The 14,859-nt window shown below is 40.2% G+C and overlaps 1 protein-coding gene across 1 annotated transcript; it reads left to right on the forward strand.

Annotated features, from left to right (window-relative positions):
- Positions 1-906: 906 nt before the first annotated feature.
- Positions 907-13,624, forward strand: CNEP1R1 (CTD nuclear envelope phosphatase 1 regulatory subunit 1). The gene is made up of 6 exons (XM_087827571.1): positions 907-1,009; positions 2,093-2,164; positions 4,310-4,383; positions 7,677-7,786; positions 7,905-7,959; positions 12,321-13,624. The coding sequence occupies exons 1-6, from the start codon at positions 985-987 to the stop codon at positions 12,360-12,362; spliced, it is 378 nt and encodes a 125-aa protein (XP_087683697.1). The 5' UTR covers positions 907-984; the 3' UTR covers positions 12,363-13,624.
- The last annotated feature ends 1,235 nt before the right edge of the window (positions 13,625-14,859 follow it).

Raw genomic sequence — 14,859 nt, forward strand, 5'->3', positions numbered from 1 at the left:
GATTCTCAACTAAAATGCCCCCACCCCCACCCCACCCCCAGCCCTGGCTCCTGCTACCCTCCTTTATCTCACTGTATCCTATTACCCTGCTACCTCCTTCATAAAACTACTACCCTTACCTGAAACTAATTACTTAGTTGCATGTTTATGACCTGCCATAACCCTTCCACTCTGAGGACAGGAATCTTGTCTGTCTCTCTCGCAACGCCATCCCTGGTCCAGCGCTTAGCAGGCCATGCAGTCAGTAGTTCTAGAATGAATGAGTGACCACATGGAAATGAGCAGGAGAGCATTTAAATCAAATATAAATGTAGTCGAGGCCCCCCAGACATTTTTAGAGTTCTTGGTATTGGGGTGCTTTGTTTGCCTTCTTTATGATTTATGCAAGTCGTCGTGAGAAAAAAGTAATCAAGGGAGAAATGCTTGCTTAAGGGGGTGGATATCTAGGAAAGAGGTGCTATGCATAAGGAATTCCATTATTTTGTATCCTCGCTAGTTCTGTACATATTTCCCCTTGAGTCCTAGGGGAAGGGCAAGCTCGTTGATTTCTGAATCCCTTGTCAGAGACTAGATCGCTGCCCGGAAGGTAGTGGGCGCTCAATAAATATTTGAGGAATGAAAGAAGCTGGAAACTAGAAACATACATGTGAACCCACGGTCTGGGACAGGCTGCAGTTCCTCTCCGGAGCAGGAGGCGGCGCTAGCGTCACACCGGCCCGGACGCGGGCTATTCTTGGCCCCTCCGGCTGACCGTCCAACGCTAGGCCCCGAGGCCCGTTCCGCAATCAGCCAATAGAAAGCCGCCTTAGTTGTGAGGTGGGACAGAGGCGCCCTGTGAGCGCAGCGGGTGTAGGCAGGGGGCGGTGCGGCGGGGCGGGGCCGAGGAGAGCGGTTGGAGGTGGGAGTCGGTGTTGCGGGCCGGGCGGGGGCCGCGGAGCTGCGATGCGGACGGGCCCGCGTCCGTGACCGGAGCTGCCGGCCGACATGAACTCGCTGGAGCAGGCGGAAGGTATGGGCCGCCCGGGCGTGTCCCGGGGTCGCCCCAGATGCCGGCGGGGCTCCGGAGGGGCCGGAGCCGCGGAGAGGCCGCCGCGGGGAGAGGAGGCCGCATTGGGTGGACGGACGCCTCCGGGAGTTTGGGGGGCGCGGGACCCGCCGGGACGCTGGCGGCGGCGCGTGGCCTCTGCGGACCTGGGGGCGTTGCTCCCGCCGCCCGGGCCCCCGCTTCAACGTGGGGCTTCTCCTCGGGCTGCTTTTAATTCATCAGTTCCCGTCGGCGCTGGGCGCTGGGTAGCGCGTTCACTCGCTCGGCTCTGGACACCCCACGGCTTGTCTCCCTGGTCCCCTTATCTTTGTTTTGGAAACCCCGTGAGCCGTATCCCTGGTTGCTGCCCTGGCTTCTGGTAACTGCCGGGGTGAGAGTTTGCCTCCCGATCTCCTTTTTAAAGCGTGAGAGGCGCGATCGTGGGAGCGGCCCCCTCCGTGCGCGCTCGCGGGCGCCTCGCACGCCCCTGACTTCGGGGAGGCGCCGGCCGCGGATGGAGCCGAGATCGCGTCTCCTCCGTTCGCGGGGAGGGCGGGGGACTGTTTTCTCGCCGGCCCGTTAGCAGGTCCGAGGTCGAGCAGTGTAGCCCTGGAGTTAAATAAATATAAGGGCCAGAGGTCGGAGCCGGGCGCCTGCATCCCAGTAGACCGGGAAGACGTGGGTGTTAGGTAATAGGTTGTTCTGTCTACTAGGAAGTTCTTGGTTCCAGCAGAATCAAAACTCGACCTGATTTTGATCCTTTTATTTGCAACCCCCAAATTTCTAGCGTTTGGCTGCGGCTTGAGGCTGCTGCTGCTTTTCCACTTACCATTTTACGAAGCTTCTAAAAGTGAACCAGCCAGTTTCCTTATATGTGAAATTGGAACTAAAGAAACCTAGTGTTTTTGTCAAGTGCTTAAAGCTGTCCTAGTAAACGAAGTAAACAGTGCAGTCGTACATGTAAGTCGGTGTGTAAGACCTGAAGCAGTTAGAGCATCTAAAATTTCATCTTTGCAGACTTAACCTAGTAAGAGCAGCTAATAAGAAGATTGAAATCTTTTTGCCTAGATCTCAAGGCTTTCGAGAGGAGACTTACTGAATATATTCATTGTTTGCAACCTGCCACTGGACGCTGGAGAAGTAAGTGCCTCAGTGTTTTTAAGAGGAAATAAACTGACAGTTGATACTCTTCTCACTGCCCAGCAATGATTTACTTTTATGTAAAACTTGAATAACAAACACTGGCTTTACTAAACCATAGATTTCCTTTTGTTTTGACAGTTTTTAACATTGTAAGCAATGCATTATAAAGAAATTTTTAAGAAAGGGAACTGGCAACCCTAAAGAAGAATCTTTGTGGTTGAATTTTTATTTTCCCATTAAAATAGATATACTTTTATTTTTTAAAAATCACAAATTTGATAACACATTTGATAAAATTTTCAGTAGCCTGTTTTGCAGTTTTACAACAAAGTTTTGTTAAAGAAAATCATATTTAACATTTACAGGGTGAGGCAAAACTAGGTTTACAGTTGTGAGTACACGAAACAGTTTATTCTTGTATTATTATTTATTTATTATTGTGTTATTTTCCATATGAACAATTGTAAACCTACTTTTGCCCCACACTGTATTTGCAAAGGTTATGAAATTACTTTTAGTGGTTTTTAACAGCATAATTGTTCTGCTTTAGAAAAATTCACATTATTACTGTCCACAAATATGATGACTATTACAAAATATGATTAGAAAGAGTTATGGTTACTGCCCAGTGGAAATATAAGAAAATACAGGCAAGTGTACAAATAGCAAACAGAGTGCCTTGCTGACTTATGCTGGGAACAGTCTTAGTTTCTCGGATGTTTATTGTTGAAACTTAAATCCTGCCAAGAAAGAAGTACAACAGCACACATCAGGGACATACTGTATTTCAAGTGTAACTCAGTTTGTGGGACCAAAAGAGCACTAATGCAGGTACGGGTCTTTCCTGTCAAGATTTCTCCTGTAATTTTTATTACATTTGTTTGCAAAGTTTTATTCTGTGCTATGAAAATTCTGATTGGTCAGAATTCACGAATAGTGATTTTCTCAGGTTCTCTGGTTTACCTACCTTGTTTCACTGCTATTGAGAATCTTTTGAAAGATCTGTGATGCTGTCCTGTCTCATACAATGCAGTGTAATGAACATGCTTTACTTTTTCTGGATCGTGGTCTCAGTGCTTACATATAATGACATCAGCATGGTTAATGTGTGTGCATAAAAGTGGGTGTATGAGGGTCCCCTCTAGTGGCTTTGCTTTTGCTTTATTTAAAATAAAAACTATTATAGTATATTTCTTATTGGAAATATAGAACTATAGGAAATTGAATTTAATCTGTTCTCAGCTGAGAACATAATTTTGAAATTTTGATTGTTACTAAATACCTAAAATGAGACTGTTTTTGTGCGACTTGTCTCTTCTAAAAGTAATTTGCCAGCACTTCTAGACACAAGGTTTTATTGCTCATTGAAGCTTGATCTCTACGTTCGAAAACTATGCATCCCAACTGAAAGACAGTAACTGTCTGGATCAGAATATTAACTAGGTCTTGGTGCCTTTTTATTATTTTTTAGTAATGCCACTTATTCCTAAGTTTTACTTATGACTTATTTAGAACTTTTAAAAATAATTCTAGCTAAGTGGGCAGAGAGAAACCCTATCTAACATTTACTATCAGTAGTTTCTATCCTGACCTTCAAGTCCCTTAAAGAGAATCCAGTACTGAATGGTGATGGTGTGCTCTGTCCACACTTTCGAACACTGACCTTTGTTTAATTGAACAGCGGGCAGTCGTCCACAAGGCAAGTCCTTTAGTCAGAATTGGCAGTGCATTCATAAAGGAGTCTTTGTTCAGTTGGTTACATTGAAAAATGAGAGGGGTTTTTTTGTTGTTTTTGTTTGCTTTTTTAAATTTGAATTTACAGAATCTGCAAAATCAGCACAAAGCACAATGAAAGTTATATAACATAGAATCTTAAAGTTTTACCATCTTGGATTTATTGCTTTAATTTTGTAAGTTCTGACTAAAGTAATAAGGGGAATCGTGTTATCCTTAGTTACTAAGGTTCATGAGGTTTGGGAGAATTCCTCAAGGTTTATGGCAAGTCCCCTAATTCCTTAGACAAGTGCATTTTCCATTTAATAAAGTGCTGCTTCCTTGGCTGTCATTTATTAGTAACTGATGGTAGCACTATCAAGTATTAAGAGCTTATTCCTTACTAATTTTGTGTTTATCTTTCATCAGTGCTTCTTATAGTGGTATCTGTCTGTACAGCTACTGGTGCCTGGAACTGGTTAATAGATCCCGAGACACAAAAGGTAGAAGTTTTGTTTTAAAATCTTTAAAAGATTAAAATCTTTAATAGATACTGGTTATAGCAGTGCGTTGTTCATTTAAAGTGTTATTCAGCTGCTGCTACCTGGTACTACTAATAGTGATATTAATCACATTAAAGCATGCTTTACATTAATGTGTTTAAGAAAAACGGCTGGCTATGGTAAATTAAGTATCTTTACAGGGAAAAAGGTCTCAGAAGTCTCACTCCACTTACATTACTTCTCACTCATTTCTGAACTTGTGTGCAGCTTTTACTTGTCTCATTTGCCCATATTTTTACATTTTAGTGTAAACGTTGTCTTTGTTCTGCTTTGTTCAGTTAGTATCCTCAGTGCTAGCTTTTAAAAATTATAAAACAACATTTTCCTATATGAGCTTTCTTTGTTAATACCTTTCCTCATCCCATAAAGCATTTGAGGTGGCTTTGCAGGAAACACGATAAAATAGCAAAATATAATGGTAATAAAGCCCTGGCTGGTGTGGCTCAGCTGAGTGGGTGTCTTCCTGTGCACCAAGAGGTTGTTGGTTCCATTCCCAGTCAGGGCACATGCCTGGGCTGCAGGCTCAATCCCCTGTGGGAGGCATGCAGGTGGAAGCCGATCAATGTTATGCTCTCACATCAGTGTTTCTCTCTTCTCCCTCTCTCTCTAAAAATCAATAAACTATTGTTTAAAAAATAAATGTAATAAAAAGTCAAGACTAGAAAAAAACTAATTAGACTTTGAGGTCAAAACCAGGAAAGAACCCAGGTCACTGATAGTGTAGGCCATGTAGGCTACAATTTCTAGATTGAGGCATTGATTAGTCTCTGAGTCACCTAATCAATAATGTCACAGCCAGTTCCATTGTCTTCATTGTCTATGAAGAGAACATATGTGTAAGTTGCTTAAGCTAGCAAAGCTTTATTTCCTCAGTGTTTATCTCTAAAAATATTTCCTGCCTGAAGTTTAATATAGGAAACACTGAGAGATCTCCCATTGGGCACTGTCCAGGAATATCCCTATACCAAATGCAATAACCAAGTCCATAATGGTATTTCTTGAAGCATACTTTGATGAAAGCTGATGGCATGTTTCTCAAATTCTACCTCTTCTATATTGGGTCTTAATTTCAAACTTGGGCTTTTTTATTAGAAAAGCAGTAGTCTCTAGTTTATCAGTGAGTTTTCCTCCCAGTGCAGCTTTATTTAGGTAATAATGATGTTCTAATTTTCACAAATCTTAATCTGACTTCCCTCTTTTAAGCTGTAATTAGGTAGCCTACTTTCAGTAGCTTTATTTATGACCTTTCAGGTTATACAGGAGAAAACCCTGATAGTAAGACTTTTGTCAGCAGTCTGCATAGCAATCGAGACAGCCAGGGGTTTATTTAGCATGCAGTGTCCCTGACTTGATCCACTGGGGTGGGGAGGTAAGAAGCAGGGGAGGTTGGTGATGGAATTTTATGCTAATAGAGGGTTTTGCGGCAGATAGGGGCCTCTCCTGTGTGTTCGTGTATAGAAATCTGATCTGAAGACTGCACGTGGTACTGGTCTTGAGGGGGAGAGTGAGGAAGCTGGCAGGAAGATTGAAAAAGGCCTGTCTTGGGAAATGAACCTGACTTCTAATTGGGGAAAATACAAGCTGATTTTCAGCTAGTTGAGGTCTTAATAAAACACAGAGGTAAATGTAATTTGAAATACGCCAAAACTCTGTCGTTAATATGATTTTTTAAATTAGGTGAGAATATAAGGATTAGCCTAAGGGTTGGCTATGTATATGTTAGTATTGAATAAGCTCCAGCCTGACAAGAGTTTTCAGTGGCAGTTGTGTCTGTAGCAGGAGATGCAAACCCAAAGCCAGTGGCTAGCCGGGGAGGCGGCAGGAGAGGGAGTATGGTAAACTGGGCAGTGCAGGAACGCCTGACCCAAAGGGAAACTGCTGTTTGGATGCAGCCGATTGCTGCCATGGAGGAAAGAAGGCTGGTGCTGGCTGATCTAATTAAAATTAAAACATGTGCTAATTAAAATTAACACATGTCTGTGCTAACATGGCGCAGGCCACATAAAACACAGCTGGCCCGTGGGAATTAAACTGTCCTCAGGTTTTAAGAAGGCAGTCCTCTGGAATATTAATCTTTCTCAGGAGCTCATCCTTCTGGGAGCTTCTTCCTCCTGGTGTTTCCAGCCTCTCATTTCTTCATTTGACAAGTTTATTTAACCAGGACCGTGCTGGGCCATCTACCAGGTGCTTTTCCTAAGTTCAGTCGCTGTCCTGAGATGTATGCACCTGTTAGTGTGACTTGAGTGCAGAGGCCCTTAGCTTGGTTCTGTCGCTCATGCTCGCTTACTCGCCCACCTGAGTTCTTTTTCCAGACTCTAAATATCTGTCTTCTCTCCTTTCATCTCCTTTCTTGTCTTCACCTTCCCCCCGCCCCAGCCTGATTTCAGTGCCTGGCTCCTGAACGCCTGTCCCTCTACATCCTCTTAGTGTTGTGTAGTGTCCTGTTTCCTGCTACCAACTGAGTATCCCAGATCTGATGCTCCCTTTTCTTCTCCTAAACGCCAGTTCTTTATGGATAGCTGCTAACCCTTTTCCCCTGCTGTGTCCTGTGACCATCAGAATCTCAGTAACTTCACAATCAAACTCATCACTGCTTCTGCAGAGAGGACCGGTGATGCTGGAGTTGAGTCTTATAAGGTTGTGCAGGAGTTAGCCAGGTGGAGAGGAGAGGAGGAGTATAGTAGCATAGGTACCTTTGTGGCAGGTGACACGTGGCAGAGCTGGCCCGACTCTTACGAAGCTTTTTAACAGGGAAGGTAACTAGATCAGGTGTGTTTTCCTTGAGATCAGATCATCTTCATTCACTCAGCAATGCTTATCAAGCACCTGTCTCTGCCACGTGCTGTGGCAGATGTTGGGGAAGGCCATGCACAGGACAGTGCCCCTGCTCTCGGCAACTTAGAGCCTGTGCTTTTTAATTGCTGCTCTCTAGGCGGGGTTCAGTACATATTTGTGGTAGGTAGTTTTTATTACAGGAGTGGATTTGCAGTGGTTCAGGTATTTGGAATGAATAGGGGGAACATTGCTGTGTTTTCTTGCTACATGGGAGATATAAAAGATGTATTATGTATTTTTATAGCACAGCAATATGGAGGACTAGCCATGTTGGAAGTCTTCAGATCCTCCTATTTTAGGTGATTAAAATGTTACATATATGTATACATGAGTGGAGAGGTAGAAATCTGTATTGTTCTAAGACTTTTAACATTTTTATATCTTGAACTCTTTTCCAGGTGTCCTTCCTCACATCGTTGTGGAACCATCCGTTTTTCACCGTTAGTTGTATCACTCTGATAGGCTTGTTCTTTGCTGGGATACACAAGAGAGTAGTTGCTCCATCAATGTATCCTTTACATGATTTTTACTCTCTGAACGAAGTTAAAGCACCTTCTCAGTGAACTAAGCGTTGTTAAAAGCTTATTCTTGAAATGATAAATTTTCCTTTGACCTCATTTATTCAGTATAGCCGCGCGATGTCGAAACGTGTTAGCAGAGTACAATATGTCTTGTGATGACGTAAGTATTCTCTTCATTTGAAAATTATAGACGTGTGAAACGACTGAGATGTTTTGGCTCAAGTAAAACAGGCATTTTATTAGCAGTAATTGTCTCCATGGAATTAACTGATGGGAATACACCTTATCACATTGATTCTAAGACACTTTTTTAATATTTTAACATTATATTAGATGCATGTCTGAAATTGAGATGCATCCAATAAATCAATAGTGTTTTACAATTAAATTGGTAGAGTTGACAATAATTTTCCTTAGATGACGCAAAATAATGATGCATCTCATAATTGAAGCCATCTTAGATTCAGTGAAATACCATGATCATTATTGGCCAAAATTGGCTCAGTGGGTATTGGTTTTGTAAACTACATGCTATGATTTTTCTAATGACATTCTGCATGTAGGATCTTAAACAGTGTCCAGGTATTATAAGAGTGTGTCACAGTTTTGATTTGCTTATTTATAAAAGTGCCTTTACCTTCAATTTAAGAAACTTAAACAAATGATACCTATTCAGGATAGAAAATTAGAATAAAGAGCAAAAAAAGTATTAGGAAAGGAAGACAACTGGATTAGTGGAAGAAAATAAAGATTAAGCAATTCGATTTTTAAAAAAAATCAGAGAATAAGGTTGGTATTTCAAATCTGAAGGGAATGTTTAAAAAGACATACACATCCCATCATAAAAGCATTAGAAGAAAATATAGAAGAATATGTTTAGCCCTAGCCAATTTGGCTTAGTGGATAGAACATCGGCCCTCATACTGAAGGGTCCTGGGATCGATTCCAGCCAAGGGCACGGACCTCAGGTGCAGGCTCAACACCTGGCCCTGGTTGCTGCTGGAGCAGGAGGCAACCAATCGATGTGTGTCTCTCACATTGATGTTTCCCTCTCCCCCTCCCTCTTCCCCCATACTCTCTGAAAAGCAGTGGAAAAAATATCTTCATGTAAGGATTAAAAAATAATAATAAAAGCATATTTTTTAAAAAACGAAGAATAATATGTTTATAAGCTTGGGGTATTAAAGTGCTTTTTTTGTTGTTGTGAATCCTCACCTGAGGATATTTTTTCCATTGATTTTTAGAGAGAATGGAAGGCAGGGGGAGAGACACAGAGAAAGAAACATCAATGTGAGAGAGAGATATTGATTGGGGATTGAGCCTGCAACTGAGGTATGTGCCCTTGACTGGAATTGAACCCAAGACCCTTCAGTCCACAGGCCGATGCTCTAACCACTGAGCAAACCTGGCCAGGGCTAAAAATGCTTTTTAAAACAAAACAGAAATGCCATAATGGAAGAAGTTGGATACATTTAATTGCACTAACATTTGAGGCAATGACTAGAAAAACTATTTGTAAGGTATCATATAGAGGATAGTATACAAAATAATTAAAGACCTATTAAAAATTGGTAAGAAAAAGACAAATAGTACATTTTAAAAATGGGGAAAGAAGTCATATCACAGAAGTGGAAATAGAAATGGCTAATAGACGTAGAGATGAGACAGCTTCATTTGTAATCAAGGAAAACTGAGTTTCCATTGGTGTTAATGCCAAATTGGCAAAAATGCAGCACTAATTCCAGTTCTGGAGTGAAATGGATTTTCCCACCCCCTGCTTGTTGAGAACATGCATTGGTGCAGCCATTTTGGAGGCAGTTTTTAGCATGCTAACAAAATGTGAAATGCACGTGCCTCCTGACCTAACTTTTCTCTCCATCTACGCTGGGGGGACCATCACACATGCACACTGGAGGCAGGTGCAAAGTTGGTATTGCACCACCCTTTGCAGTAGTTGTAGCCGGAAACAATTTTTACGTTTCTCTGCAGGGGTGGTAAAGGAGGCTGTGCTCTAGCCTCATCATAGGAAACCAGAAGTACATCTATAAATACGAACATGGAAGGTCTCCCAGACACAATGTTAGGTACAAAAAGTAAATTACCAAACAGTATGCCTACTGTGGTACAGCTTGTGTTTTATTTTAAAAAAAGTTTCAGTTATGAACATTTCCAAACATAAAATGACAAAGAGAAGAATATAATCAACTTGATGCACCCACTGGCCAGTGTCAACAATAATTGGCTTGTGGCTAGCTTATTTCATGTGCAGCCTGCCCACCTCCTCATCAAATTGTTTTGAAACAAATCCCAAGTGACATATTTTGCCCTCAAATATTTCAGCATGTTAGAAACATCAGATGTTTATATGTGTGAATGTAATCCATAGAAAATAATCTGAAATAATTCATACTAAAACTGGTTTCTTCTTTAAGAAGGCTAGAATTTGAGGTAGATGGAAAGGATGACTTTAGCTTACCTGGATTTGAATTTTTATAATGAGATTACATTAATCTTTGGCTTGTGTAATTTAAAATAGATTAAAACCATGAGTGAACAAATAGTGGTATATTCATACAGTAGAATACTATATATGTTATATAAAAGGTAAAGACTACTGAAACGTAGTAATTGAGTGAAACACATTGAGTAAAAGAAATAGATGCAAAAGAACATATTGTCTGATGCCATTTAAATTTTTTTGTTTTTTCAGTCCTCACCCGAGGATATTTTTTCCATTGCTTTTCAGAAAGAGTGGAAGAGGGGGCAGGGAGAGAGAGAGAAACATCGATGTGAAAGAAACACATCTATTGGTTGCCTCCCGCACTTGCCCCGACCAGGGTTGGGGATCAAGCCTGCAACTGAGGTATGTGCCCTTGGCCGGAATTGAACATGGAACCCTTCAGTCGTGGGCTGATGCTCTAACCACTGAGCAAAACTGGCCAGGGCTCCAATGCCATTTATACACAGGTCACAGGCGGGCAGAAATAATCTGTTCCGGAAGCAGTTATGTCTGTGCAGGGAGCGGGAATACTATTGACCGGAAAGGGGTGATGTGATGTCCTGTAGCTTAATCCTGGTAGTGGCTACATGGTGAATACATTTGTCAAAACTCATAAAACTGTACAAAAGATTTGATCATTTTATTCTATATAAATTATACCACAATAAAAAAGTGGAAAATTAGTATCGAAGTTTTATCAAAATACCAAGAAATCACCAAAAATTAAGTGAAAGTGAGAATCAAGAAATGACTAGAATCCTGACAACACTTTTGACCTGAGGATAATAAAATTTGTTAATTAAAACCACCTAGAATCTTACCAACCAAAGAGAGTCACCCTGTGTTATATTTTGTTTCACATTCCCTTCTGCTTTGTAAAGGAAGGTGTGTGACGGGTTTTCAACACAACCTCATGATTTAAGAGCCTTCATGTTTTGGACATGAATCGTGCAAGGTCCTGGACTTATTACCTGCATTATCTCAGTTAAGGCCTTCCATTTGTTTAGTTACATATTGTCCCATTTTATGGCTCCATCGTAATCCAACCCATATTACAAACCTTGTATGTTCTTCATTAGAACTTAACTCTACAAGGACAAGGAACTTTGTTCATTGCTGGAGTTCTAGCATTTCACACAAGGCCTGGCACACAGTAGGCAGTCCATAAATGTTGAATGAAAGCATTAATAACACTTACATGCACATCTTTACACTCGCATTTAGTTTCCTTCAGATAAATTCCTGCAAATGGAATTGTATGGATTGTGTATGTGGTTGTGAAGATGACAGTTGGCCCCACAAAGGAGTTGTAGTCACTTACACTGAAAACAAGCAGTGTTTGAGTGTCTGTTGTTCCAGCCATTGGTTTACATTTTAACTTGAGAAAATTAAAATTTACTGTTGGAAAAGTAAAATAAATAATAAATAAAATTTACTGTTGGAAAGGAGAAATGCTTTTGCCAGGTACATAGTTTTATACATTTCGCTTGGTAAGGAGCATAAATTGGTCTATACAAGCTAGGATTTTGTTTTATCTAGGGGATTGATTGGCTGATTTTTAGATAGCCAGTGGACAGGGAATTCATCAAATAAAGATTGTAGGTGTGTGTTTTAAAGTAATAAAGACTTAGCCCTAGCTGGTTTGGTTAGAGTGTCAGCCCACCGACTGAAGCGTCTTAGGTTAGATTCCAGTCAAGGTCACGTAGCTCAGTTGCAGGCTCAATCCCCAGCTCTAGGTGCGAGCAGGCGATATGTTTCTCTCTCTCTCCCTTCCACCTTATCTGAAAAGCAATGGAAAAAATATCCTCAGATTAGGATTAATAAATAAATAAGGTAATAAAGACTTTGGAAGAAAGCTCCACACAGAGAAAACTTTGAAAATATAACTGTTAATTCCTTAACCTTGACTAAATATAGGGAGGTGTTCTGATGCCCTTCAAATGCCCTTTGAGGTTTATAGATAAAATGGTGGTGTTTTTAATAGACCTGTGTATTAAAAAACTTATTTCTTAATTTTGCAGACAGGAAAACTGATTTTGAAACCTAGGCCTCATGTTCAGTGACAATCTGCAGTCATTGTTACGGGACCTAACGCAGCCTTTCTTCAGAGAAGTGGGCAGCAAAAGCCATAAGGATTCCTTTTACAGTCGGATATTTGATGGTCATAGCAACAGCTGACAAGAAGTGTGCAATATTTACCCAGATAGTTTGATGATGACTCACATTATCAGTGCTTTGGTACCTTGGATTGTCTATGTATCAGTATTAGTGTCACTTTAGTACTTCAGATCCTGCAGAGATTGTTGCAGATGAAGTATGTGTGTATGTTACTAAGTTAAACTTAGAAACAGAACCTCATCCAGTTTTTATAATTATTTTTGCAAACTACTGTAAATAGCAAATCAATGCCAATGTCAAAGGAGAAAGCGTTTGTGGACTTGGTTCTCCTGCACCAGTATTTCAGAAACATCAGCTTGCCATCTCCACCGCTTTTTAAAACCAACTGTTATGTGTAGCTGTGCCTTTTCTTCTCACACTCTTTTTTAATCATAATGCAGGAAAACCAAGGGATTGGGCTTAGACTGAGGAAACTCATCTTCATTATGTTGTAAGAAATTATAGACGTTTTGAGAAACATTTTTTGTTAAACCAGATAGTGAACTTTGGCCACTATTGTGATATTTTCCTGTTCATTGTTTTCATTTAATGCTAAATTTACTTTATATTTTTAAAATAATTTTAAGAACACTCCAGAGGCTTCTGAAAATATCAGTTTAGTTATAAATTATGTATTGTCTGGGAATTTGGTAGTTATTGTTTTAGATAATTGGATTTTATGCTGTGGTCAAAGTGCTGTTACACTAGTATTGTGCAGGGGGGCGGTGCCACAATAGAGTCTACAATTCTCACTGTTTAGAGAGTGTTATTGACATACTGTGTATGCATATTAGCCACATGTACTATAATAACTCTTAAACTATTGGGATTGCTGTAAATATTTTAAAGAACTGGAGGTGCCTTTTACCTGTTTATTAGAAGATTCTGAAAAGGTTTAAATTATTTCAAGAGCAATCTTTTAAATTTCATTTGACATAAAGCTGAAAATTCAGTAACAGGACAAAAACTTTTTAACTAGGCTGCCATTTCATGTGTTCATCCTGGCTTTCATGTGTATAAGATTTTATTCTTTGAACTGTAGCAATAAAACCCTCTGCTCCTAAGAAGTCTTAAGGGGGTATTCTATATATTCTGCATTGTTTTATTTTCTGTAAATTTTGTAGGTAAATATGTGCATAAAAATAAATACTTTATATATAATTAGTGATTGGGCTTTTTCCTTGGTTTATTGTAAGTCTGTAACAAAAATTTTATAAACATACTGTGTGTCTCAGATATAGGCTAGTTCCAAATGAGACATTTTACTTTAACTCTGTCCAGTAGAGTAAATTTCAAGTAGCACTTGTACGTACCCAGTTTATTAGGCTATAAACTTTTATTATGTCTTATTCCTCATTGTCTAATAACATTTGGCTCTTAATCAGGAAATGCAGATTTTCTCAAAGTGCTTTACAAACTTGTATGGCCAGCTTCCTCCAAGAATATAAAGCTGATGAGGGATTTGCTAGGTCCTTAGACCTTTTTGGAGTTATCAGCTACTTAGAGTATTTTGATGAAAGCTGTGCATCTTCTCTCCTAGAAAGACATGCCTGTGTATATACACATACTTGGATTTCCTGGTGCTAGCCTCCTTGGAGTCACTGGTTCTGAAACTTTTGTTAAAGGTTTTTCATATCTTTATTTCTAACAGAACAATTCTTTTCCAAGCAAATCTTTGCTCTGGTTGAAATAGGCCCAAGGGTCATTGCCAAATTAGCTTCTCACCACGGCCCTCACCCTCATACCCGCTTCCACACTACAAGGAAATTATTGAGTCCAGTCCTCTAATTTTACAGGTGGGGCCGACCGTCACAGGTTTCCAAAGTGACTTTAGATCCCCATGAGTTAGTAAACACAGAAGTGGCACCAGAACCCAAGTCTCGACTCAGATTGAAAGGGTGTGTGCGTGTGTGTGTGTGTTGGACTTAATTCATGAGCCATTATAATGTTATGGTTAGGAATGCAGACTATGGCCAGACTGAATTTGAATCTCAGATCTGCTACTTGCAACTTGGTAAATTACATAACCTTAGTTTCCTCACTTATAAATTGGTCATAATGCTAATCTCCTAGGTAAATAACATACAGAGTGGGGCAAAAGTAGGTTTACTGTTGTGAGACTTTATTCTTATATTACTATTTATTAATTATTGTATTATTTTCCATACAAACAACTGTAGACATACTTTTGCCCCACCCTGTATAGGACTGGTCAATCTTCCAGGTTTATATTGAGTATTAAACATTAATTCATGTGAAGCACTTAAACAGCATTTCACTACAAGTCACACTGCTCAATAAATCTAGTTGTTAAATCCTAAAAGTTAAAAAAATAAAAAGGGCCTGGCTGGGCATGGCTCAGGGGTTGAGCATTGACCTAGGATCCAGGCGATCAGGGTTTGA

Source organism: Miniopterus natalensis, chromosome 18 (genome assembly GCF_054644295.1).
Source record: "Miniopterus natalensis isolate mMinNat1 chromosome 18, mMinNat1.hap1, whole genome shotgun sequence".
Taxonomy (NCBI): Eukaryota; Metazoa; Chordata; class Mammalia; order Chiroptera; family Miniopteridae; genus Miniopterus; species Miniopterus natalensis.